The sequence below is a fragment of the Cercospora beticola genome, chromosome 1, assembly GCF_033473495.1.
Source record: "Cercospora beticola chromosome 1, complete sequence".
Lineage (NCBI taxonomy): Eukaryota > Fungi > Ascomycota > Dothideomycetes > Mycosphaerellales > Mycosphaerellaceae > Cercospora > Cercospora beticola.
In genome coordinates this window covers 3,971,029-3,996,891 of record NC_088935.1, presented here as the reverse complement: position 1 = coordinate 3,996,891, position 25,863 = coordinate 3,971,029, and the positions used below count along the sequence as shown (strand labels likewise).

Below are 25,863 nucleotides of genomic sequence, written 5' to 3'. Positions count from 1 at the left end.
TTCCCCTTCTCGCCCCGGTCGTGACTGCCAAGAAACGCGGGCGGCCACTTTAGCTACGCGCATCGACGCGTCAACTCAACTCCAACTCATCGCCTCCCACCCATTGAACATCATACACCTGTTTGACGCGCTATTACACGCGAACTAGTGCACAGTCGCAATCGAGAATGGCGCGTCAAAGCGACATGTCGACGCCACGAGCTCCTCCCTCTCTGAAGAAGAGCACTAGCACTGCTTCCAGTACGGGGAAGGGCAAGCAGCAGAGCATCGCCGGCTTCTTTCAGAAACGCCCTGCACCAACTCCGTCAGCTAGCACTCCAGCAAAGCGCCCAGCAGAAACTCCGGTACCCAAATCTGTAGTGGCATCAAGCACAATTGGTCCAGGATCCTCGCCTCGAACAGCTCCCGGAGCATCCCAAAGCTCAGCTATCGATGGACGCGACAAGGAGAATGGTGTGTCTCGCTTCAAATTCTGTGTGGAATATTGACTGACGGACTGATAGAAACACCAGGCACCAGTTTCTCCAGCCCTTCGCGCAAGGCGAAGAAGCAAGTGAATTACGCCGAATCTGATGATGAGGACGATGAGCCGTTCAGACCACTGTCTGGCAATGGACGTGCTGCGAAACGTCGAAGAATCAGCGTCAAGGACGACGAATCTGATGATGAGTTTGGTCTCGATAACGCGACGCAAGCTGCAATGGTCGAGAGCGACGATGGTATGTCCATTTCTTATTCGTTGTGAGACTCACTTACCAGACGCGTGTAGCCTTCTCATTCTCTCAGCAAATGCCATCTGCGCGCACGGTTCCAAGAAATCAAGCTAATACCTCAGCAACAGACATGGATGATTTTGTGGTCGACGATGACCTCGAGGATGACGCGAAACCAACGAAGGCGAAGAAGAAGGCGCCTGTTAAGTCGTCGGTGAAGTCCACATCAGGGGATTCGTCAAGGAAACCGTCACCACCGCCTTTAACCCTTGAAGAGAGTGAGGAAATCCCAACCACATCGACTGCGACTCAATGGGCGTACGACCCAGACGCTCCACCCTCAACGGAGCCTCGCAAGCTGCCACCCAAGAAGAAATCCACATCAGACGCTACCAAGAAGCAGAAGGCACATGTCACAGATCCATCGGAACGCTATACGTGGCTCGCGGAAATTCATGATGCGGATAGGAACCCACCTGATCATCCGGACTACGACCCTCGCACTATATACATTCCACCGATGGCCTGGAGCAAGTTCTCTGCATTCGAAAAACAGTACTGGGAGATCAAGCAGAAATTCTGGGACACCATTGTGTTTTTCAAGAAGGGCAAGTTCTACGAGCTCTATGAGAACGACGCCACAGTTGGACATCAGCTGTTCGATCTCAAGCTCACCGATAGAGTGAATATGCGAATGGTCGGCGTTCCGGAAGCCAGCTTGGATCACTGGGCCAACCAATTCGTTGCCAAAGGCTTCAAGATCGCCCGAGTTGACCAAATGGAGAGCAAGCTTGGCAAGGATATGCGTGAGCGGGATGAGAAGAAAGGCAACAAGAAAGAAGACAAGATTATTCGCAGAGAGCTTGCCTCTGTGCTTACGGCCGGCACATTGGTCGAGGGTAGTATGTTGACTGATGATCTTGCCACCTACTGTGCTGCCATCAAGGAGTCGGAAGTGGATGGCAAGCCAAGCTTTGGCATCGCCTTTGTCGACACTGCTACGGCACAGTTCCAGCTCGCCGAATGGGTCGATGATCTCGACATGACCAAATTCGAAACATTCGTGGCTCAGATACGGCCCGGCGAGCTTTTACTGGAGAAGGGCTGTATTTCCGCAAAAGCACTCAGGATCTTGAAGAACAACACTTCACCGACCACCATCTGGAACTATTTGAAGCCAGATAAGGAGTTTCTGACAGCCGACAAGACGCGCATGAAGATCAATGGCGAAGCATACTTCGAAAAGCCTGACGATGACGAAGGTGTCAACGATTGGCCAAAAGTGCTTACCGAAGCGAAGGATAAAGATCTCGTGTTCTCTGCACTCGGTGCATTGACATGGTATCTCAGTCTGCTTAAGATCGAGCGTGACCTTCTCACATGCGGCAACTTCTCTTGGTACGATCCAATCAGAAAGGCGTCGAGCTTGGTTCTCGATGGCCAGAGTTTGATCAACTTGGAGATCTTTGCCAATACTTTCGATGGCAGCACTGATGGCACATTGTTCACCATGCTGAATCGATGCATTACGCCTTTTGGCAAGCGAATGCTGCGTCAATGGGTTTGCCATCCTCTGGCGGATGCAAGAAAGATCAATCAGCGTCTCGACGCTGTCGATGCTCTGAATGCTGATGGTACAGTCATGGACCAGTTCACATCTTCGCTATCCAAGCTTCCTGACCTCGAGCGGCTCATCTCTCGTGTACACGCCGGACGGTGCAGACCTCAAGATTTCGTCAAGGTTCTCGAAGGATACGAGCAGATCGAGTACACCATGTCGCTGCTCAAGAGATTCGGCGAGGGCGAAGGACTACTGGGCCAGCTCATTTCCGCAATGCCGGACCTCGCTGGAGCTCTCAAGCACTGGGCCGATGCCTTTGATCGCAAGAAGGCTCGAGATGACAGCGTCTTCATTCCGCAACCAGGTGTGGAAGAAGACTACGATGAAAGCCAAGAACGCATTGACAACGTCATTGCCCAGTTGAATCAGCTCCTCAAGAAGGCACGAAAAGATCTCGACTCGCAGGCTATCAAGTTTACCGACAACGGGAAAGAAATCTATCAGCTGGAGGTTCCAATCAAGGTCAAGGGCGCGATTCCAAAGAACTGGAAGCAAATGTCTGCCACCAAGCAATGCAAGAGATGGTACTCACCTGAGCTCGAGAGCCTCGTCCAGGATCTGAAGGAGGCACAAGAGATGCACGGCCAAGTCGAGAGGTCTCTGGCTTCACGATATTTTGCTCGCTTCGATGAAGATTATGCCATCTGGCTGGCAGCCACAAAGATCATCGCTCAGCTCGACTGCCTGATCTCACTCGCCAAGGCTTCGGGTTCTTTGGGCTCGCCGTCTTGTAGGCCAGAGTTTGTGGAAGACGACAATGCTCGCAGTGTGCTCGAGTTCCAGACTCTACGCCACCCATGCATCGAGACAACTACAAACTTCATTCCCAACGACATCGCTCTTGGCGGCGCCCAGGCCTCAATCACACTCTTGACCGGAGCCAACGCAGCAGGAAAATCCACTGTTCTCCGCATGACCTGCGTGGCAGTCATTCTCGCTCAGATCGGCTGCTACGTGCCTTGCGAGTCTGCACGTCTCACACCAGTCGACCGCATTATGTCTCGTCTTGGAGCCCATGACAACATCTTCGCCGGCCAGAGCACGTTCATGGTCGAACTCAGCGAAACCAAGAAGATCCTTTCTGAGGCCACGCCTCGCTCTCTCGTCATTCTCGACGAACTCGGTCGTGGCACAAGCAGCTACGACGGTGTCGCCGTTGCTCAAGCCGTCCTCCATCACGTCGCCACCCACGTTGGGTCCCTGGGTTACTTCGCTACGCACTACCATTCTCTTGCCGCAGAGTTCCGCCAGCATCCTGAGGTCGAAGCCAAACGCATGGCAGTCAAGGTCGATGATGACATCCGGGATGTGACGTTCCTGTACCAACTCGAGAATGGCGTGGCTGAGGGAAGTTACGGAATGCATTGTGCTGCCATGTGCGGAATTCCAACGAAGGTCATCGATCGTGCGGAAGAGGCGGCACAAAATTGGGAGCATACTGGGCGGATCAAGGAGAGCTTGGAGAAGGCCCAGGGCAGCGACTGGATGCCTTTGGGTCTACTGAGTGATGTCAGCTGGATGCTGAGGGATCGGGATGAAGAACACGAGGGCATCACGGAGAGGAGTCTGGAGGTGCTGAGGAAGGCTATCGCGGCGCTGTGAAAAGAGATGGGTGTGTAATGGAACTGCCATGCAGCGATCCTCAGGGAAATTGCTTGTGGAAACGACGCATGTGGCCATGGTGGTTGGCGTCGGTCTGTTGTCGCTTTTTCTGAAAATGTGTGAAGGAGGCTCGCTTCGAGATGTACGGTACAGCTAGGTAGTACATTTATCAGACAAATTCATGTCTGCTATATCGACTCCGATCTGCCTTCGCGATGCTGCGCTTTTTCGCCTATCATGTCCTACTTCCTTAAAATGTTGTACTCTTGTCTATCTCTCACCATTCAACCTTCTCTCTTGCACCTCAGTCAAAGCCTTGGACCCACTGACATATGCCACGACACCCAATACCGCTGCGGCGCTCAACGTTGGCCCCAATTTCCACGCACTGTAGTATAAGAAGAAAACTCCCTCCAATCCAAATACACTCCCCAAAAACAGCCCGTGTGCGATTGGTGCAGTGCCGAACGCTTTTCCCGCGTGACTGATGTTTCCGCCCAACGCGACCCACACTCCGAGAAGGACTGGCAGTGTTCCAACGATGGCGAGGGTGAAGAAGAGGGAGATCACAGTTGGAGGTGATTTGGGATCGGATTTGAAGATGTGGTGGATTTCGGGTTTGGCGGAGTAGCGTTCAGGTTCTGGGCCAGTGGAAGAGGCCGTGGCGTCGGGTTGGATTGTGAGGTGGAAGGCTGAGCTTCGGAGGGGCGTTGAGGAGCCGAATGAGGCGAGGGTTATGGTTGCGAGGAGGGGCTCGGAGGAGTGGACGAGTTGGTGGGGGATGTCTTTTTGGGACTGGAGGATTTCACGTCAGCGGAGTTGAGTGTACAATGTAAATGGTATGAAGAGCTCACGATGTCCACTTTAGCTTTGCCGTTGTCTTTGACGGAGAAGGCGAAGGATTCTTCTAGGCCGGTGCTCTCCTGGTGGAGAGTGAGGAAGGCTTGGTGTGGTCGTTTCCCGCTCTTGCCTTCTTGTGCCGTGAGAATGAGTTTGAGAGATGCCGCTGCTGGTAAGACAATAGGAGCTGCGATCGGTGCACTTGGTGAGAGTCTGGACAATGCGTGGTCAGAGGTAAAATGCGTTGACCTGTTCTCTCAGTATGGACATACTTGTGCTTCACAGCTTCGGAGCCCTTGGCCGCAACGGACAACGTCGCATCATCGAACGTCCACGAAGTCGCTGCTGATGCAATGGATGAAAGCGCGCAGGCGGCCACGCCGATCGTGTTAAGGAACCTCATAACGCTTGAACGAGTGTTGGACAAGGTCAATGGAACTATTCACAGCCATTGCGACAGCTGCCAGCTTTCCCTCTGAGATCAGCATGGTCTTGGCATTTGGCTAACCACTTACAGAAAAAGGGCCCACTTTTCAACTTTTCGAAGGCAGGAGCAGGAGCAGAGTGGTCGCGACTCGAGGCAGCCTGCGATGTGTAGCTCGACTGTAATATCATAAAACATTCAGATAGCTGAGTAGCATCGCATCGATGTGCATGGTGTTGAGCATTTGCACTGGTTCACCCAGGTGTGCATGTGAAGCCTAGGATATCCCGATGGTACCATGGCCATGTTTGTTCTCAACTTTTGGCCTCACAATGAAAATCACTTAAATACCACAAGTATCGCCGACTGCCCCTCGCATTTGTCTGCATAGGAAATCATCTCAAATACTGCTTCTACAAGCCCGTACGCAAACTTGCAGGGAGCATGTGAGAGGTGAACACATGCACACAGGCAACATCACGTGGGCGCTAGCAGACTAGCGTTTCGACACCTCCAATTCCGTTATTTGCCTCTGAGCTTTGCGAGGTGCTTGCCTTGACGACACTGCACTTGTCCACTTCCATCCACTCTGACCAATCCATCACCATCTGCGGTCAAGAAACATCAGGCACGGAAAGATATCAAGAAGAAGCAGTCACGAGTCGACGCCCGTCGCTCACCATGGCGGACCGCGCCCCCAAAGGAAAAGCGCGACGTACAGATTCCAGCGGCCTTGAGTCACGAGATCCACTTTCAAGCCCTGCCATCAGCGATTCCAATCTCCAAGAAGATGGTCCTCCGAAGAAGAAGACGAAATTGACGATGAAAGGACCCAAGCCACCAACACCAGCACCAGTCAAGAAAATGCCAAAGAGAGAACGGAACCCTCCTAGTAAATATCAACAAGATGCCATGCCGCCACCACCAAAGTCCAAGAAACGTCGTTCATCCCCCGCGCCATCGTCTGGTCTCTCTTCCCTATCCTCGGCCCCTGCATCATCTGCTGGAGATGAGGACGAATCCCGCGAGGAGTCTCCATTCGAAGATGTACCAGAGACGTCGATCGCTGAATCCTACGGCGATTTTGCGTCTTTCTACATCACAGGCGGTGACGAGCCAGATGAGACACCAAAGACCAGCAAGCCAGCGAAGACGTCGAAAGCAGCGCCCAATGGCGAGAAGCGCAAACGTGCTTCGACTTCTAGCAAGGAGCCACCTCAAACTGATGCACCGAAGCAGGTAGGAAGACCCAAGAAAGGCACGAAGCCGCCGTCATTGCGACGATCGAGTTCAAGTGGGAAGGTTATCGCACCCGCGACCGCTCCTTCCCAAGAGTTGCCAAATGTCCAGCAGCCAATGCCAATGCCAGGGCCACAGCCTCCGCAATTGCCTAGCCAAGGCCCAACTCCACCACAACACCAGCTACCTCAGTCCAGGCCGCCGCCTGTGCCTCCTCATGGCCCGGGGCCGTATCCACCTCCAGGGCATCCGCTCCCTGGTCACATGCACCAGCCACCGCCGGGGCCGCATCACCCACCGCCGCCAGCTCCAGCTCCGGTCATACGTTTCATTGAAGTGCCCTTTGACCCGAAGCCTGCAGAGCCTGACACTGTTGCAGTCATGATAGACAAACTACAGTCACTGTCCGCAACACTCACACAGTTCGGTGGTGTTCCTGCTGTTTCCGTGACTCCGCCACGCGACCTAAAATCTGCTATCAATGGACCACCGCCGAAGACGAAGAAAGAGCCCAAGACTAAGCCTGAGGCAGGCGACAAGGATGACCAAGTTGACACTTTCCTGGGTCTCTTTGATGGAGATGACGATGATGATGAGTCTGGAGAGTCGGAGGACTCTCCCATCCCAATTGACGTCGATGAGATTGAAGCCAAAGACTTTAACTATGTGCTGCCCGAACCAGGCACACAAGACTCTCCTTTGGCCTTTGGCATTCAATTCATTCAGAATGCTCTCAAATCGTGGGCACAACAGCGCATGACGCACCAGATCATGGCACAGTGGAACGATGAGCAGTCTCGCGGCTGTTTCCTCCCTCAGCATAACAGAGGTCGGGGTCGTCCAAAGAAGTACGATGCGCCGCCGGGTGGTCCGCCGCCTGTGATCGAGATGAATCTGGTTGACACACCAGAGGGTCTGGCTATAAGAAAGTTCCAGCTCGTCCTCGACTCGGGCTGTCTGCAGGTCAACACGCTTTTGCCTGTCGAGCTTGCTCGCGCTTTGCGCCTTCTGTACATGCAGATCGACAATCTCATCAACCAGGGTCGCACGGACGAGAAGGCCACTTGGTACTGTATGTCCTACGGTGCACAATTTGCTGCCCACCAAACACGTCTCAACCACTTCAAGGAGACGGAAGCTCGGCTACAGCAAGAGGCTGCGCTGATGCATCAGCAACATCACCAGCAAGTCATGGCGCAGATGGGTCTCAACCCACAAACAACGCCGATGACCGCGGACGAAGTTCAACATCATCATGCGATGGAGTTGGAGCGTCGTCGGAATGCCCAACATGCACAGCAGCAGCCCTACATGGCTTCTCAACACTTGAACCCGTTACAGCTTCGGTCACATCCCTCAACCCCGCAGCTGAATGGCCCATCGCCTTCGCCCGCCCCTGGCCAGCAGGGCTCACCCGTCAACGTCAAGCCAGAGGATGGCGCCTCTCCCGACGCAAACGGTGCTCCACAGAAGAATCACCTCGAGAAGGTCAAAATGTACATGCCTGGCTTTCTTCCTCGCTCAGGACAGTCTATGAATTTCTCCTTTCCACCAGAAGCAACAGAGGCACTCAAAGCTTTCGGTCCCAATGCTTTCCCTCAGCCAGGTCCACCACCCCAGCAGATTCCTAATCGCGGTCCCATGATGGACGTGCCTCGTCCTCACAGCAGCACACCCATGTTCCAGAATCCTCTCAGCGAGAGAGTGAAGTCCAACACCGTGCGTAGCCCAAGTGTTAGTGACACCAAGGAAGACGCCATCGATCTTACGTCTTCAGACGGTCCTCAGCCTGAGCAGGCCAGTGCTCGTCCTGCTACGAGCAATGGGCACGTTAGCGGTTTCGTTCCGATCAACAAGCCGCTTCCTCCGCCTGCTAGCCCTAGTGAGCGCCGCCTCTCGGTGCCTACGGAGAAAGTGCGAGACACTATCAAAGTCGCTGCTGCTGGCGGTCCTTCCTCTCGCAAGAGCAGCGCTTCTGCTGTCGGCAAAATCACTCTGAAGCGGAAGAATCGCGGATCAGCTGGGAGTTTCCCGCATCCGGGCGCTGTTGTGGTTGATGAGTAGTGGTGATTGGTCGCTCGCGTGGCGACAATGCTTCCAGCAAAAGAGGCGTATTGCTTGTTGCGAGTATGCTTCGAGCAACATGGGAGACTAACTTGTTGCGTTATCATATGTTTTTTCTTTTCCTTCTGTTTCGAGAGAATAGAGAAGAGCCGAGCCGGAGATTGAGGGAAAGGCTCGCAGGACCTAAGGGACAGTTCAATGGAAGGAGGAAAAATACTGTTAAGAAAAAGGCACTGTGAAGGGAAGAAAAGGCATGTCGAGAAAGTGCTTCTGATGCCTATGTAGTTCTCTTGGTGTTCGGTATATGTGTTCGAATCAAATTTTCGATGAAAACCTGTACATGTCTCCTCGTACACCTCGTTCTCGCAAGCCTTTTGCGATCTAGTGTCTGAATAGTCGAAACCACATTCGCATATCCGACCATTCTGCCTCCAGCCAGAAAGCTCGTTCTACACTCTGTGCATATTTTGCATCATCAGTGTCCATCCGTACTCATACATAGAAGCACACACATCTTGGGCTAAGCTCTGCTCAGTTCACCATGGCTTCCACACTCCCAATTGGCCGACTCGCAAAGGCCACACAACCCTCTGCGACGCCCTTCCTCGTCTGCTCACTGCTCACTTTCTCCCCACCAAGATAACCCAACCAAATCAGCTTTCCAATCCTCTCGTCATCCACTTTTCCTAAATGTTGCACTTCCTTTTCCTTCCCTTGCGCACCAGGCTTCTCTTGGAACCAGACATCCAACGCGCCATTGTTGTTCCGCGATAGGATCATGACGCTGCCTTTGGGAGCTTTGCCGCCAGTGAAGATGTTCTTGAAATCGCTGACTGATTTCCCAAAGTCTTCGTGGTCGTACTCTGTTTCGGCGCCGCGGGCAATGGCCTTGAACTCACGAGTGCGGTTGGAGATTCCTGTTATCCAGCCGTCGCGGAGATGGCCGAAATCTGTGTTGCGGGTGGGAGCTATCCTCCAGGCGGTCTTGATGCCGGGGACTTGGAGGAGGTCAATCCAGATTTCGCGGCTTGCGGAGGGGTCTACAAGACGTTGGCGGAGTTGATCTTTCTCGGAGGGAATGAGAGTTGAAGCTGTTTCGTTAACATCCTTGATGAGGCGTTGTTGGAGGGTTGCGATGTCTTGGGTCCGGATGTAGAGTCCTGCCACGTAGACTTGAATTGAAAGAAAGGAGACCGTGCGAATACCGAGTCCTACGAGGGTATATTGTTCTTGGTTGGAGATGTTGCCTAGATTGGCGCCCGCATTGGGCTGCGTGATGTCAATGTTACCGAGAGGATCAGATTTGGGCTTGGACTCTTGATTTGTAGGAAGGTAAATTGTTCGAGGGAAGTGAGGAACACTTGATGTGCCAGTTTCGACAAGCTCAATCTCTTCTCCTTGTCCTTGGGCTACTATCCTCTTGCCCTCACCTGCTCCAATAATGGTCACGCTCTTGCCCTGGAATGTCTTGTCGTCCTTGTCGCCCGCATCTAGCTGTTGTCCCCGCCTATTTTTCTCTGATGATTCCATCTGCTCAAGATCCAGATTGGACAGGGTAATGGTCAATCCCGCCAATGTCAAAAGTAGGCCCATGCCGGCGAATCGCATGCGGCGCAAGTGATACTGTTTCCTCTCCTCCTCCGCCAGATACTGATCGCGCATGCTCAGCTGAGGTCGCAACCCGGCGTCCAGCTCCACGGCCGGTACCTGCTGTTCCACCTCGCCCGCAAACGAAGGTGCTTGCGCGGGAGCAGCTGTGAAGGCTCTCTTGCCCGGATTGCTGTAGCGCGACGAGGCATGGCGGATCTGCGAGCATCTCGCCGGTCGCTGCAGGCACTGGATCCTCGGCGACAGTAAGCGCATCGCTGCGCGTGTGTTGGCGGCCATGATCAAGCTGTATTGGGACAGTATACAATGGCACGCAAGGAGCAGCAGCAGATGCAGCTGTCATGGTGGAGCGCGGCGGCGATCATTGCCGAAGTTCGCGCGGCTTGGCAGGTGTGCACACTTCGCCCAAATCGTTCCGCGCCTGAAGATTTGGGCTGTTCCTCAGCGCACGCGATTGTTCAACTTCACCCAGCATCGCCCAACCCGCGCCCTTCGAGGAAATCCAGACAACTTCCAACACAGCGACAACTCAGCTACCAAGATGGTGAGTCCCCGACCAGCCGCGCCCATCGCCGCGCACGCAATGCCCACGAACACACTGCCATCGAATGGCCCGCACACGACACCCCCGTGCTGCATTCCCGCCTGCACATGACCTCCATCGCCGCGAAACAAACATACAACAACTAACACAATGGCTTGCAGTCGGACGGAGAAGAGCAACCCCAGGATGTCGCCGCGGCCGAGGAGGTCGAGGTGGCAGCAGACTCCGCCAAGTCTGGCTCCATGTCCGTTCTCGACGCCCTGAAGGGTGTCCTCAAGATCGCCCTCATCCACGACGGTCTCGCCCGTGGTCTCCGTGAGGCCAGCAAGGCCCTCGACCGCCGTCAAGCACACATGTGCGTGCTCAACGAGTCCTGCGAGGAGGAGGCCTACAAGAAGCTCGTCGTCGCTCTCTGCGGCGAGCACAAGATTCCTCTCATCAAGGTTCCAGACGGAAAGCAGCTTGGCGAGTGGGCCGGTCTCTGTATGTCCAATGTCTCTGTCAGATGTGGGTCACTGCATCAAGCTAACAGCACTGCGCAGGCCAAATTGACCGCGAGGGTAACGCACGCAAGGTCGTCAACTGCTCTTGCGTCGTCGTCAAGGACTGGGGTGAGGAGTCTCAGGAGCGCAGCATCCTCCTCAACTACTTCCAGACCGAGCAGTAGACGAAGCCAGATGGAAAAAGGACAAAAAATGTGCCGACTAGATACCCCGATTGCTAGCATCGCCATTCGAGGACTCCGTCTATAGACTTCACGGAAGAGATTCGGCAGAACGGATACAATTTCTTCAAAAATGCATCAACTTCGCGGGACAGCTCTGCGGTCATACCAACGGCTCTTCTCTCTCGGACCATCTTTCAGACGGAACGAAGTGTGCTGTTTCGGGAGCTAGACGTGCTCTCAGCTGTGATTCAGCTGTACTGTGCTGTAAAGCTTCTGCTCGCACGGACAATACTCGAGCTGTCGAAGAATCCATCACGTCTCTTCTAATTGTCATTTGACAATGCGTGATTCTGTTACTGACACGAACAGATGTCTGCGCCTTTTCGTCACAAGTCTTGTGCCCTCTCAGAAACGACTGGCACGGGTTATCCGCTCACCTGTTCCGCTCAGCCACCGCATTGACGCTCGTGCTCCCCTGTGTCGCTATGGAACGTCGCATCCGGTGAAATATTGAATTGAAAGCATGCTTTCCATTCTCATCGCAAGTATTTGGGGAACTTCAGATCGCGACTTCGCCATGATATCAACTGGGAGCCGACATGCGCACATCCACTTCCTTCCTCGTGGTTTCTCTCAGGTTGAAAATGCCAACAACATAAAGATGCCGTCAGACGAGAATGCACCTGGCTTTGGGAACCCAGATCATTGACTATCATCTCCCTCTCCTCCCGGAGCTGTAGTCGTTTCAACAGTAAAATCCGACCCCTCATACGTTTGACTCCCACTATTTTCCTGTTCTCGCACATCCTCATAGTCCGTCTCCGTTGTCGTATTTTCACTCCGATACCCAGGCAGCGGCTCTGCCACCCAATCGCAAAGCAATTGTGAAATTTTCCTCAAATCAACCCTTGCCCTAATCATCGTATCCCAAGGTAGATTTCGACAACGCTCATCACTCGGCTTCGTCCCGCTCCGATTGAGATTCTCCAAATCTTCGTAAAGACCTTTGAGATCAAGTATCGCTTGATTGAGATACCATGAAGACCAAGCTGCGGCGATTTGGAAGAGTCCTGTTCCGCGCGCTCCAGCGCAGACGAGGAATTGTGCGTGGTCGGGATCGAAGAGGATGTTGCAGGGGATGGTGAATTGTTGGGTCGAGCAGGCGTTGAAGGCGGAGAGGGAGGAGATGTTCATTTGTGTGACGGCCCACAGAGAGGCGTTGACTTGGGCGATGTGGGATTCTAGAGGGCAGAGAGGTGGGCAGGTGATATTGGTTGTGGTTGATTGCGACGAAAGCGCTAGGTTTACGTCTGTTGTTGAGTTGGTCAGGGTTGTGTTGAGGAGAAGGCCTGTCGTGTTTAGTTCTAGTTTCTTGAAGCCGGAGTGTTGTTGAGGCTGTGGTGAGCTGATGACAGATACCGCCAGACAGGCTGCTAGCAGTAGCTTGAGTGCCATTTTTGTGGATATGAGGTTTCCAGGAGGTGGTCGATGAGGTTCATGAGAGCTTTCCATAGTTTTCCTATATCGCGGCCATATTGCTTGTTCTTGCCATGCAAGGTACCATTAGACGAGATTGAGTGAATACTCCCAACCGTGTTGCATTCCAATGAACGCATGACATTGATTCTTGGGCCAGCCCTAGTTGCGGACAGCAAGCCGGGAACTGGGAAATACGCTCGCTTTGCAATCTCTCTCGCGACTCGGGTCTCGCAGCTGCCTCGTTTGTCGTTATAGATCGCCTTAGCTGCGCTGCATAAGGCGGAGATACGAGGATCGAATAACACTCGATTTTCGCTAGCAGAAGAGCATGGAGTCTCAATCCTAATTTCTGTTTTGCTTTCCGGCAGTAGCAGCCGTGCCAGCATCAAAGCGATATTTTGGGCCTAATTTTGACTGTACTTGACTTCTTCCAGATTCGTTTATTCATGCAAACATGAGCAAAACCTGTTCCATAAGTGATCTAGAAGTTACGGTCGCAGTGCCAGATGGCACATAGCCCCAACTATTGGAGATGTCCCCACCGCTGAACACAAGATAGGTCTAGTGAAGCACTGGACTGGGACTGCTGACGAGATCAGCCCAGGTCAACGGTGCGTGCATACCATGTCGTGATCTCCAAGCCAAGGGCTGGTCGCAGGGCTGTAGTCTCTGTTGCGAGAAGGCGAAAGAGTCGGACGCAACGAGGAAGTGGGTCGCAATGCCCTCCACAGGCGGCGTCACAGCTACATCAATGTGCGGCATGGCCTCGCAATACTTGTCCTCACCGACAGTGCTCCGAGCTGCGCGTCAGACCTGGGAATGTTCTTGAAAGCACGATGTTTGCGTTCGTAGGGCAGGTCCCAGCGGTACGGTCAATGGGCTGGCGGATGCACGATCCTAGTGGCACATCTGTGCATCCTGACAGATGCCAATGCTTGAATGACTAAGTAGCTGCAGTGCCCCCAATGGCCAGGAAATGCGTCGTCAGCAGAGTAGTAGAAGTCACATGTCGCTTGATCAGCAACAGCTCCAAACATGATGCCCTGCCGATCACAGCAGCCCATGTCGTCATTTCCGACTGCCTTAGAAATCAACAAATAGAAAACCATTGGAGTTGCTGCAAGTGCACCTGCTACGAAGCGCTTTAGCAGTTATAAAACTTCTCTTCTCTTTTCTCTTCCTCACCACCAGTCCTTGCCAAATCTCACTCCAGGAATCCGAAGTCAAACCCAGCCACAATGTCGACTTCACACCACAACATCAACGAGAAGCCAGCTCAGACGCCCGACCACAACATCAATTACCGAGCTCCTGGCATTTCCTACTTCACACCTCTACAGGATCCTCCGGCTGGTACAGCACTGCTCGTGGAGGACCAGAAAGATGTGCCGAAGCTTTTCAAGCCGTTGAAGCTGCGTGGCATGGTGAGTTTGCAGGCCGGCTGAACTTTTTGCCGCAGCGAGAACTAATGGCTGTAGACATTGCAAAACCGCATTATGCTCAGTCCACTTTGCCAGTACAGTGCCGAAGATGGACACTACACTATGGTAAGTATCATGGTACTCATTGTGGAAATGCGCACAAATTGACATTTTCCGCAGTGGCACAAGACACATATCGGCGGTATCGTTCAGCGTGGTCCAGGTCTGACATGTATCGAAGCAACCGGCGTACAAGCACGAGGCAGAATCACGCCAGAAGATGTTGGACTCTGGAAAGACAGCCAAATCGCTCCAATGCAAGATGTGGTCGAGTTCGCTCATAGCCAGAATCAGCACATCATGATCCAGCTTGCCCACGCTGGACGAAAGGCAAGCACAGTCGCTCCATGGCTCAGTTCCGGAGACATTGCCGGGAAGGACGTGAATGGCTGGCCAGACGATGTGATTGCTCCATCTGCAATCCCGTGGAACGAGAAGCATGCCCAACCAAAAGAAATGACTTTGCAGGACATCGCAGACTTGAAGAAGGATTTCAACGATGCTGTTAAGCGTGCCTTGAAAGCTGGTTTCGATGCTATTGAGATTCACAACGCTCACGGATATCTACTCCACTCTTTCCTCAGCCCTGTCAGCAACCAGAGAACAGACCAATACGGCGGCAGCTTCGAGAACAGAATCCGTCTAACACTGGAGATTGTCGAAGAGACTCGTGCCACGATTCCAAAGGATATGCCTCTCTTCCTCCGCATTTCGGCGACAGATTGGCTCGAGGAGCAAAAGGACGAATTTCCCGAATCTTGGACCGGAGACGATACTGTCAAGCTGGCTCCTCTGCTCGCCGAACGTGGCGTTGATCTCCTGGACTGCTCTACGGGTGGCAACCATCCAAAGCAACACCCTCATGTCAAGCCGGCGTACCAGGCTCCGTTCGCAATCAAGGTGAAGCAAGCTGTGGGAGACAAGATGGCCGTCGGCTCAGTCGGCGCGATTGAATCTGCCGAGCTTGCGAACTCTTTGCTTAAGAAGGACAATCTGGACCTCGTAATCGTGGGACGAGGATTCCAGAAGAATCCTGGCTTGGTGTTCAAGTGGGGAGACGATCTTGGCCTACATGTCAATATGCCGAACCAGATTCGCTGGGGATTTGGTGGACGCGGGAAACGCGCAGGCAAACCGGTGACAGAGGTGAAGGAGCTGTATGATGTGTTCCCAGGCACGAAGTAGACGGTTCTTGGTTCATGATATGCATGATTGACTTCATGAGATGATGAAGATATGATAGAAAAAGACACATATACAATCGACTACCAGAGTAGACCACTTTGTATCCTGTTTTCTGATCCTTTCAGCATTCTAATGCAACAAGACCAAAAGTGAGGCAAAATGATTGTCTTGCGAGGATCAGAGAAAATTGATTGTTTTCCTCTCTGACCCTTGCGGCGACATGTAGGCACCAAGGTCGCAGGTGGGAAAGAACGAGTATCCCTGAACAATCAGGGAAGAGCGGGTCGTGTCCTGTGTCTCCAGGCCTCTTGACAACGTGCAGGCAACGGGGGTGGAAATCAGGCAAAAAAGCGTTGCGCGACGATCAGAGGAGATCGATTCATATTCTGTATCTCTGATTCTTCGGGCTTCAAAGCGCCCACGAGGGCCGAAACTCGATCAAATAGCCACGAGTATATGGTAGAAGCATCTGCAAATCATGGTAGCAGAAGAGTTGTTCATTCTGACCAGCGACCAAAGTGCCAGTGATCGATCTGTATATGAGGTATCCGATGTGCTTCCTAGGACAGAGTGAGTGAAAACTTGGTTTTCTCGTTCCGTATTAGATGTGTGAACCTTTATCAGAGCCACGACACTGTAGGTGCTGAGGTGTGTACTGATGGTGAAGCGATGATAGAAAAACGAAGAAGCGTGCATGGAAGGGCAAGCGTGAACAGGTGAATTCTTCATGCCCTTCGTAAACAAAATAGTGTGGCTTGCTCTTCGATGCCTATCTCGATACTCGTACATCTACCAAGCATGTCGTGTCGCGTGTCCTTCTGTGCTTATGTGCAAACGTCCGTATCATTAACCGGCTCTCTCTGCATGTAAGATCTCGACACCAGCCTTCGCACTAGATATACTCTTGCTCTTTTCCGCAATCTCTGCCTCATCGCCCACAAGCGCATCAGGCCCATCGAACACGACGGCCATGTTCTCCAGACTGTGGCCGCGAGTCTCAGGGTAGAAGAAGAATGCTGTGACACCGTATGCAACGATGATCACGACGAAAACGAGGTAGTACTTCCATCCAATGGCATCGAGTGCGATCGGGTTGACGAAGGTGTTGAAGACGATGGAGACAACGACTGTCAGGCCCATCACGGAAAGACCGCGACCACGGAGGTTGTAGGGCCAGATTTCTGCTGGGTAGGAGACGACGAGTGGTGTTCTGGACAGGATGATTAGCTTATGCTGGATGAGTCGAGAAAGATAGAACTCACAATGCAATATCGTAACCTGCAAAGAAGATGAACAGGAAAGGAATCACGGCTGTACCAACGGAAGAGCTTCGACTCTCCGCAAATGTTGCTGACAGTGCTGTGGTGATGACATAACCGACCAACATGATTGCTGCCGATGCGAGGAACAGGAAACGTCGTCCGAGTTTGTCGACTGAGAAGGCGGCGGTCACGGACCAGATGAGATTCCAGATCTGGAGACAAGCAGAGATGAGGGTTACATCGCGCGTGCTTGTGATCCCGATGCTGTTGAGGATGATGGGGAGATAGTAGCTCACGACTCCGTTTCCGGCCCATTGAGAGAAGAACGCGAGCGAGATGGTGATGAAGAGTCGATGTCTGTTGCCTTTGGTCCGCGTCATCTCCATGTAGCTTGCTGATCGGGCAGCTTCTCGCTCGAGTCGTAGTGCGGTCGAGATCTCCACGATCTCGTGATCGATCAGCGCCGGGCTTTCGTGGCCTCCATGTGCGCGATAGAGGACTTCTCGGGCCGCTTCCACGCGGTCGACCGATATCAGCCATCGAGGGCTTTCTGGGCAAAAGAACAGCCCTGGAAGAGCGATGATAGGGATCAGAACTTGGAGAATGGTGGGGATTTTCCACGACCAGTTTCCGACCATGTTCCTAGTGCCGAAGGTGACAAACGCGCCGATTGTACCTCCCACGTACCATCCACAGTTGTAGAGCGCACTTGCGATGCCTCGATGAGGAGGATAAGCGATCTCGGTGATCAACATGGCGACAATTCCCGAGAACCAGGCACTGGCGCATCCAACGAAAAATCGTTGAAGAACAAAAAGGTAGTCGTGATTGCCTGCGGTCAAGCTGACACCGAGGCCCATGAAGACGTATCCGACGTAGATGCCGTTCTTTCTTCCGTATTTGTTCGCAAACCACACCGAAATAGGGTAGTTGATGCCGTTACCGATCCAGTAGATGGCGGACATGAATCCTAGCCAGGCGCCTGTGGGCTCGTCCATGAAGTCTTGCCATTGGTATAGTGCCTGCAGCCCGTTCATGAGACTTCCATCGTATCTGTACATAAGTTCAGCATGCTGCCTCTCCTCGAGATGCGCTTAAGGAAATACGAACCCGTTTGCGGAGGCTGAGATGTGCGTTAATGATCATGCAGCCAAATCAGATCCCAGTGCCTACCACTTACCGAACAAGACCAAGCTGACAATGCTGTAGTTGAGTTTAATCAGATAGGGCTTCGTAAACCACGGTTTGTTGTCACTTGGAAGCAAAGCAAGAAGCGCGTCGCCATTGGCGTTCGCAGGTGCCTCGTTGCCCATGACTGCAGGGTCGGCGCAACTCCAGGAGTCGTCGAGACGTGCTCGTGCAGCGCAAAGTGTATGATGTTCTTCGAGTGTCTTGCCTCACAAATAGTGCCTGGACATAGCTGCGATGAAGAAGGGCAATGAAGGGGGAGATATAGACCGGTAATACGGGCCGCGCACCCAGGTACTTCTGCTTGCTGGCACGTCTCTATCCCTCTCGTGGCGAGGCTATTGACTGCCAAGGCGCCTGCCCAGAATCTCCAGATGTTCACTGGTGAAGATGGAGAGCGCCAGACCTCGAATAGGAAAGCCGTCCACGACACCTCTTCGGCCGAATTTCGAGGTAACAAGCCACGGCGCAGAGATCTATGTACCTTGATATGTTCAGTAATCCAGCAATAGGTGCACTCGACGTTAGCAAAGCTGCTTTGATGTTAATTCTCTCCCTACGGTGACATGAGCAGAGATCTTCTGCCAGTCGAGGCCTCCAGCATGATGCCTCGTGGCAAAGGAGCCTACGAGGCCATCCCTTGTTTCCACGCTATTGCCATGTTCCGAAGCGCTGGATTTATGCAGAATCGTGGGGCGGATAAAGGCTGGCGTAACGTCGGGCAGTCCAATGCAGCATGGCATGATCGTACAGATCGCTTACGCCCAGTTTCCGGAACGAGTCAGGAACGCGTGACAGAATGTCGAACCAAGCGAGGCTGAGCTGCTGCCCGAGACGGCAGTTGTGCCCACTTTGGTTGTGTTGTAGCAGCAGCGGCAGCACAGATGAAGTGGTAAGATCGGGGATTGACTTGCCGTCAGTGGCCGAATGGCTCGGCAGACCTGCTGTGGAAGGTCGTCCGAGTCGCGCCGGGGCATCTCGGTAGAACACTATTCCTTCCCCCAGACAACCACACTTCACCTACCGAGCAAACCAAGTGTATCGCGTCTTGCCATCTCACACTGCAGGCCCAGCAATTCCTTTGCATTCGTACAGAGTCAGAAAGCGCGTATTGCACGTCGCCTGGAGGCAAGATATGAAGCCACGAAGCCTACCACTGCTCTGATGTCTGAAATTGCCTGCACTCTAATCGGCATGTCAATGGGCATATACACCGTACCGATGTGCCTACGGTTGCGGCGCTGATATCGAAAAGATCAAACATGAACGGCGTGAAGATGATGGCTTCCTGACGCAATCGTGTCTCAGGAACAGACTTACTCATTGTAGTTGCTAGCCCGCCACGGTCTATGTCTTCCCTTGTGCCTTAGTGCGCTACCATGGACCTTGGCATCGCCGGAGCAACGGTCATTCATGGAATCGTGACTGCCAGAGACTGCGAGATTGATCTGTCCAGCCAAGAGCATACGACCGACCATGGGCTCATCATGCATCATCTTCTTGCGTGATCTCCCACGAACTCGAAAGCCCTCTGCATACATTCAAGACTCGAATTGGGACATCGCGGACAGCAAACTGGAAACTGCGAAAATACACAATCTGCAATTTCTCTCGCGTGCTTAATCCCACAACTACATCGCTTGTCGAGACGGAGCGCCTTAGCTACGCTGCATACTGCAGAGATACGAGGATCGGAAGGGCACTCGAGTCCCCCAGGTGGACGAGTACGCAATGTTCATCCTACTTTCTGTTTTGCTCTCCAATGGCAGGGCGGTCACACCCATCCCATACGAAGGAGTCCACAACTGAGTGCGATCCTATTCTCCGGAGCACAAGATTTATCTCAATAAAAATACTTCACCACGCCACTGGGCATTCTTTGGCCCTTCCCGCCCTCCTTCTCGAACCACTCCATTGCCTTCTCCGCCTCCTGATCCACATCATACCTATACCAAAACTCCTGGTGCTCCCTTCCCCAAGCCCTCACATTCATCGGCATGAGCGGTCCGTCATAGTATTCCCTAATTCTCCTCTCGTATTTCTCCCCATCCAGAACACCATCTTTCATATGATAGAACATGACGTTCGAATACAAATGCGTGACATTTCCGCGCGGAAGTCGAAGATCATTGTACGACTGGCAACGCAGCGGAATATCCGTGGAGGCTGAAGAGGTGTCGCGGAAGAGTGTCGCGAGTGATTGCGCGTCTTCAATCCCGAGACAACCACCTTGAGCGTGGGTGGGCTGGAACGGATGTGCGGCGTCGCCGATGAGGATGGCGCGTCCGTTGTTGTAGCGAGAGATTGGTTCTCTGAGACTGATGGGGAAGCATTTGAAGTCCTCGTCGCTTGGAGCGGCGTTGACCACCGCGCGCCAGAAGGGATGAAGGTCTTGAGAGTCTAATACGGAAAGGACTTCAGCCTTGGTCCCTGGAGATGACCAGCCTTCGTCGTTTTCGTGGCCAGGGCGGGTATTGTGGAACACGGCAACGTTCATGATCTCGTCGAAAGAGCAAGGATAGGTCACGAAGAAGAGACCTTCGTGCGTCGTGCTGTAGAAGCCGCTGGGCTCGTTCTGGAATTGACTCCAGATGAGAGGGTCATCTCGGAGGCTTTGCATGGGGATCAGACCGCGAAAGACGGATTTGCCTATTTTCTGAGGGACGACATCGAGACCGCTGACTGTTTTGACTAGTTCACTTCGAATTCCATCAGCGACGACAACGAGATCGTGCTTGGCGGAGGCGCCGTCTTTGAAGTTGAGGAGGCCATTTCCACAGTCCAGATCTATCACTTCTTTTCCAAGCAAGATCTCCACTCCTAACTCTTCTGCCATGGTCCTCAGCCCACGATGCAAATCCACGCGATGGAAAGCATTGAAATTGTGACCGAACCTCTCTGGAACATCTTGGAACCCGAATTGATATTCCACATCCAGGGTCGTGGCATTCACCATTCGAACTAGCAGCTTGTCTGTTTCGCCATACACTTTGGCATCGAATCCCCAACGGTCGAGGATTCGATTGGCGTTTGGCGTGAGAGTGATTGCTGCGCCGATTTCGTTCTTGAATGTGGACTTTTCATAAATCTTGACGATACTGGATGAGCTGGAACGTTTGAGGGCGATTCCTGCCGAGAGTCCTGCTATTCCGGCGCCGATGATGGCCACGTTGAGTGGTGGAGGCGTTTCAGCAGCCATTATCGCATCGGCGTGGTCATGCGCTTGCTCGGCTGCTCAATCGGAAGTTCTACGTGCGCGAGACCAAGAATGAAGAAGATATGTGCACATACAATGCCCAGTAGAGAACGGTTGCATACAAAAATCATGGTCTCACTTCCCCACTCGCAACAGACGTCCAAGGTGTTTAGAAGATTGCGGAGCTTTGCAAGCGAAGGATCTTTCGTCACACCGAAATGGGGACCCGAATCCTGATGGAAGCTTACTAGCATAAGTCATCCTGCGGACTGCATTCAGATCTTGTGTTTGTTTGATCTTGTCTGATTAGCTGCTCGCTCTACCGCTGCAAAGCAAAATGAAAACCGTAATTAACTTTGCGCAATGCGCACGCGCAGTCGAGTACTTCCCGCTCCTGTTGTCTCTGCTTTGTGCAGCGCTCTAACGGCACTCTGTCTTGCGAAACGAAATGGTTGCAGACCCAAGTCCGTGGCGAAAGAGTAACAATGGTCATTGTTCCGAGCCTCCATTCTCTTGGCCACGACTAGTCGCCCTGCTCAAATTTGTGATCCAAGCCAGCGCCCGGCACCCAAGACATCTCAGCAACCTCCTGTTCCTGCTTGCACACCACATCCTCTTTGCTCAATCTCGGGACTTCAGTTCCCAGTCCTTCCGCCTCGCGCTCGCCTTTCACAAAAACGTCCAAACTCACCCAGTCCTTGATTCCGCGACTCTGCTTGTCATAATGATCTCCCACGTGCTGAATTCTCAACTCCGTTACCAGTCTCGCCATAGTCTTGTCCGTTCTTCGACGTGCCAGAAAGTTCTCCGAATCCGATCCCAGCCGAGCTTGCACCTGCGTAACGTCCTCGTCGCAGTGAATCATCGCAACACAAAATCCGCACCAAAAAGACGTGGTCATCTCGGCTTCACCGATCGTCTGGCTGAGTGCTCCATGACCCAAATTTGAATTCTGCCCTTGCTTTCGCACCTGTCGATGTCTTGGGCTTTGATGCTGAGTCGACTCGTGTCGCTTCCAATCGTTTCTTGAGCCAAAATCTTTGTTGCAGCGGGGAAATGTGCAGCCATAAGGTCTTGTGTGACGTTTAAGGTGTTTTCTGCCGGACGAGGAACATCGTCTTGTTAGTGATGGCGCTCGGTGGTGCATAGAGGGAGTGCTGAATATGGAGAGTGAGAGGTGGGGGCAGTACAGTACTTTAAATCGCATTCGCGCTTGTAGAGTTTGAAGCAGTTCGGACATGGGTGGTTGCCAGGCTCGGTTTTGATCTGGCGCGGAGATCGTTCTTCCGAACATGCTGGAATGGGCCGTGGAGAGCTCAGACTGGTTTGGCTCGCAATCTGGGTTGGCGACCATGGTCGATTGTCGGTGACGGCCGCATTGTCCACGTGCGGAAGTTCGCTGGCCTGCTGAGCGGGAATCATGTAGTATTGTGATGTTGGAAAAGAGCTCGACATGGGTTGCTCGTGGACTTCTTCCATGATACTACCGATCGGTATCGGCATTGGCCAATAGGTGTGCTCGTTGTGCTGCATATCAATCTGACTCCCCATCGCGGCTAGCGGGTCTTCCGAAATACCACTTGCTGGAAACAGCGGCGAGAATTCGTCGTGGAATGGGTTCTGATGCTGTGCGGCGTCGTCCTGTTGAGCAGAACGCCAAGCTGCTTCTCTCGGATCACTTGGGCTGAGGTCCTGGGGCAATTCTGCAAAGCTCACCACGGACTGCTCCTCGATGTCGGCCGTGGTAGCATCATCCGGTCGCTGGGTCTTCGATCTGCATTGCGTCAGCAACAAGGTGTTCCAATGAGGTCGTATACATACATGTCAAGAAGGTGTGCCTCATCGCATCTCGGATGTCTGCGCCGTATGTGGGCTTTGAAATTGTCTCGTCGTGGCCAGAATTTTCGATCCCTGCCTTCTGACTTCTGTACGCATTCCTGACATATGTAGCCAAAGACACTCCCTACCGAAGGTCGGAGGCTATGGACACTCTTGCGGTGTCGTTCCAGGTCGTTGAGAGTTGCAAAGCCATCCTTTCTAGTGCAGCCAGCTGCCTCGCACTTCCAGCGTCTCAGGTGGGTTTCTGCGTGCTTCCTGTGCCTACGTTAATTTCTCCACACCGCACTGTGATCATGTGCATACATACTTAGCATCTGAATGATTCTTTGGCAATCGTTGGCAGTGTTGGCACGGTGTAAGGCTTGGTTTTCGAGACTCTCGGCGAATTCTTGGGTGCGCTGCGGTGTCGGACACTATCGTCTGCGGGGGCGGCGGCCATGTCGAGGCATTATCAGGAACATGCTCCCAATGGACTGTATCACTAAGACCATTGGATTGGCACGCGAACGTGTCAACATCAAGATATTCTGCACCAAAGGACATCGGCTGTGAGATATAGCCCGAATCTGCATCGGACGGATTCTGAGATGGATTACGTCGCATGTGAATGCCTGCGCTTCTCGTCTGGAGAGGCTCTGTTCTGGCATAGGGCCTCGAGAACGTATCATGCTGCCACGCACTAGCTGATAGCTGCTGGTAGAGCATTTCGTTCTGCCGCTGGCCGTTCCATGGCTGAACTTGCTCTGACTTGGTCAGTTGCTCAACGGGAATATGGCTGGCGTCGTGAGCTAATGGGTGCAACATTGACAGATCGAAGCCTTCTTGGTCAGGCATGTGATGGTGTTGACCGTGGCCTTGCCGACGTTGAGTAGAAGACATGATGCCTTTACACACTAGATGTGTGCCTTGTATAGTGCGAGTATTCGATCCTGAGAGGCGCGTCGGTCGAACTTATTCTGATCAGTCATTAGCAAGACCGAGCCTCTTCGTGCTTTGGAATCGGATGATAGCACATGGCTCGACCCCTCCGTCGTGTACGACACAAAAGAAGGCAACCAGTTCGCTCCCGCGCTAAGCATGCATAAGGGCGTTGGAGGGTCGCGTTCCTATTGGTCAGTTCATGCATAAATTCAGAGGCCGCACTGAGAAGTTGTCAGTGACGCTTCACAGTGCGCACGAAGGAATCTTGGAGGTGCCGCCAACGCCCATGATCGTGTAACTTTGCACCATTGACGGGTTGACCGGTTGATCGTGGCGCATGGGTTGCCAAGCTGTTCAACAATCGAGACCGTGGCAGGACAGGGCCGGCAAGTGCAGCCGTGCGGTTGCATGCATAATCAGTTGACAGCGCTCCCGAAGCAGACTTGCCGTTAAAAGTAGGCGTCGCATATGTCGTGCGCTCTGAGCGGGCAATGGTCAGCAGAAGCAAGCATGTTTGAATGAAGGGAGTGTCTGTGTCGTCTCTGACAGGTTTCAAATGCAGTTTGCTTGACAGCGCTGTCGCGCAAAGACAGCAGGCGACGTGGTGAGCATATTGCACAAGTGCTTTACAAGTTGATCAGCAGAGTGGGGACTTGCTGCCAATGTACAGCAGTACCTAAAACAGTGAACCAGGTACACAACCACTCGAGGCTGCCGTCAGAAGACCGGAGCGACTGCCGACGTTCGTGTGATGTATTCAACATCATCAAGCACTCTTAGGTTTGTCGAAATTCCAGCCGTTCAGGTAACCGCAGCCATGACACAGATAGTTGGCAAACGCCAACCAGCCCAGGTACGGGGCAAGCAGCCAGCCAGCGGTCTCGTCCACTTGGCCCCAGATGTAAGCAAGGTAGCCAACCGTGCCAGTTAAAGCGATGATATCAGCACTCGCCGCTACAGGCTTCTTGAAGCCGAAGAAAAGTGGCGTCCAAGCCAAGTTGAGGACGAGTTGGATGGTGTAGAGAGTTGCTCCATGCTGTGCAATGTAAGCAGGTTTGTTTTGCTCGATCAGCATTGTAGATACCTTTGCGAGATTAACTACGCGAGGATCGATGCTGGCGGTGCCGATGGTCCACGCGCGGTAGGCAGCATATCCCATAGCACTGTACAATGCAGTCCAAACGGGACCGAAGATCCACGGCGGCGGCCTCAGAGGGGGCTGGCGCAACGCTGCATACGACGCTTTCGTCTCAGATGGAGATATGGCGAAGCCCTGCGTGAAAATCGAGACTGGTTAGATGACCGGTAGACGAAGCTGGGAGGTGCTGATTCTCACAATGGCGGTGCCGGCGGCGACAGGCAGGAGGATGGCGGCAGCAGGCTGCTCGAAGAGGAACGCTGGCAGCGTCAGAGACGGGATGTACGTTGTCATCTTGATTGATGATGTGGTGTTCGTTTGAGAAGAACGCGGAAATCGATATGCGACTTTCCTCGGGTCGGCGACGCGTTCGTTTCGGGTCTGTGCTGTGCTTGCTCTCCCCAGACGGGCAGGTCCGAGACAGCTGAGGCGTCTCCCCATCTCACCACCGACGCTCCCTCGCTCGTCCTCCTCCGCCGCCTACCTCTCCTCCGGCCACAGCACCACCGCTCATCGGTTGCTGCCGCCGCTCCATTCTTGCCAATCATTGTTCGTACGGCCCCCTTCCATTGTCGTCTTCATCTTCATCGCCCAGCACACTTCATTCATTCCGCCCGTCACATTGGGCGCTTGTCTCTACTGCTTGCTGCACTCCATTGTCGTCTCTCCTCCTGCATCGCTTGTTCTAACTTGGCCGCAATGGCAGTCCAGTCCCGCCCCCGACCGCTCCCGCGACTCTCCTCGATTCCAACAAGACCCACGATTGCAGTACATCGACTTACGCGGCCCGTGGATCGCGTCGCGTGCGCTCCCAAGGGATAGAATTGGTATCTGATGGCGGAAGCTTAAAAT

The 25,863-nt window shown here is 53.2% G+C and overlaps 10 protein-coding genes across 10 annotated transcripts; 4 read left to right on the top strand and 6 right to left on the bottom strand.

Annotated features, from left to right (window-relative positions):
* Positions 1 to 185: 185 nt before the first annotated feature.
* On the top strand, positions 186 to 3,936 carry RHO25_001600 (uncharacterized protein; the record flags this gene model as incomplete). The annotated part of the gene is made up of 3 exons (XM_023594210.2): positions 186 to 453; positions 504 to 719; positions 842 to 3,936. The coding sequence occupies 3 exons, from the start codon at positions 186 to 188 to the stop codon at positions 3,934 to 3,936; spliced, it is 3,579 nt and encodes a 1,192-aa protein (XP_023458787.2).
* A 270-nt stretch (positions 3,937 to 4,206) lies between these two features.
* Positions 4,207 to 5,179, bottom strand: RHO25_001599 (uncharacterized protein; the record flags this gene model as incomplete). The annotated part of the gene is made up of 3 exons (XM_023594209.2): positions 4,207 to 4,731; positions 4,791 to 4,989; positions 5,049 to 5,179. The coding sequence occupies 3 exons, from the start codon at positions 5,177 to 5,179 to the stop codon at positions 4,207 to 4,209; spliced, it is 855 nt and encodes a 284-aa protein (XP_023458786.1).
* Positions 5,180 to 5,881: 702 nt separating this feature from the next.
* On the top strand, positions 5,882 to 8,503 carry RHO25_001598 (uncharacterized protein; the record flags this gene model as incomplete). The annotated part of the gene is made up of 1 exon (XM_023594208.2): positions 5,882 to 8,503. One exon carries the CDS (start codon positions 5,882 to 5,884, stop codon positions 8,501 to 8,503), a length of 2,622 nt encoding a protein of 873 aa, XP_023459668.1.
* A 531-nt stretch (positions 8,504 to 9,034) lies between these two features.
* RHO25_001597 (uncharacterized protein) lies at positions 9,035 to 10,390 on the bottom strand (the record flags this gene model as incomplete). The annotated part of the gene is made up of 1 exon (XM_023594207.2): positions 9,035 to 10,390. The coding sequence occupies one exon, from the start codon at positions 10,388 to 10,390 to the stop codon at positions 9,035 to 9,037; it is 1,356 nt and encodes a 451-aa protein (XP_023459669.1).
* A 262-nt stretch (positions 10,391 to 10,652) lies between these two features.
* On the top strand, positions 10,653 to 11,322 carry RPS12 (40S ribosomal protein eS12; the record flags this gene model as incomplete). The annotated part of the gene is made up of 3 exons (XM_023594206.2): positions 10,653 to 10,655; positions 10,817 to 11,138; positions 11,198 to 11,322. The coding sequence occupies 3 exons, from the start codon at positions 10,653 to 10,655 to the stop codon at positions 11,320 to 11,322; spliced, it is 450 nt and encodes a 149-aa protein (XP_023459670.1).
* Positions 11,323 to 14,039: 2,717 nt separating this feature from the next.
* RHO25_001595 (uncharacterized protein) lies at positions 14,040 to 15,467 on the top strand (the record flags this gene model as incomplete). Its single annotated transcript, XM_023594205.2, has 3 exons — positions 14,040 to 14,225; positions 14,280 to 14,348; positions 14,403 to 15,467. 3 exons carry the CDS (start codon positions 14,040 to 14,042, stop codon positions 15,465 to 15,467), a joined length of 1,320 nt encoding a protein of 439 aa, XP_023458549.1.
* An 846-nt stretch (positions 15,468 to 16,313) lies between these two features.
* Positions 16,314 to 18,042, bottom strand: RHO25_001594 (uncharacterized protein; the record flags this gene model as incomplete). The annotated part of the gene is made up of 4 exons (XM_023594204.2): positions 16,314 to 16,677; positions 16,730 to 17,782; positions 17,840 to 17,852; positions 17,910 to 18,042. The coding sequence occupies 4 exons, from the start codon at positions 18,040 to 18,042 to the stop codon at positions 16,314 to 16,316; spliced, it is 1,563 nt and encodes a 520-aa protein (XP_023458550.1).
* A 1,718-nt stretch (positions 18,043 to 19,760) lies between these two features.
* Positions 19,761 to 21,116, bottom strand: RHO25_001593 (uncharacterized protein; the record flags this gene model as incomplete). Its single annotated transcript, XM_023594203.1, has 1 exon — positions 19,761 to 21,116. The coding sequence occupies one exon, from the start codon at positions 21,114 to 21,116 to the stop codon at positions 19,761 to 19,763; it is 1,356 nt and encodes a 451-aa protein (XP_023458551.1).
* A 520-nt stretch (positions 21,117 to 21,636) lies between these two features.
* RHO25_001592 (uncharacterized protein) lies at positions 21,637 to 23,831 on the bottom strand (the record flags this gene model as incomplete). Its single annotated transcript, XM_023594201.2, has 4 exons — positions 21,637 to 22,210; positions 22,309 to 22,887; positions 22,935 to 23,207; positions 23,260 to 23,831. 4 exons carry the CDS (start codon positions 23,829 to 23,831, stop codon positions 21,637 to 21,639), a joined length of 1,998 nt encoding a protein of 665 aa, XP_023458553.2.
* Positions 23,832 to 24,639: 808 nt separating this feature from the next.
* Positions 24,640 to 25,305, bottom strand: RHO25_001591 (uncharacterized protein; the record flags this gene model as incomplete). The annotated part of the gene is made up of 3 exons (XM_023594200.2): positions 24,640 to 24,909; positions 24,958 to 25,146; positions 25,210 to 25,305. The coding sequence occupies 3 exons, from the start codon at positions 25,303 to 25,305 to the stop codon at positions 24,640 to 24,642; spliced, it is 555 nt and encodes a 184-aa protein (XP_023458554.1).
* Between the last annotated feature and the right edge of the window lie 558 nt (positions 25,306 to 25,863).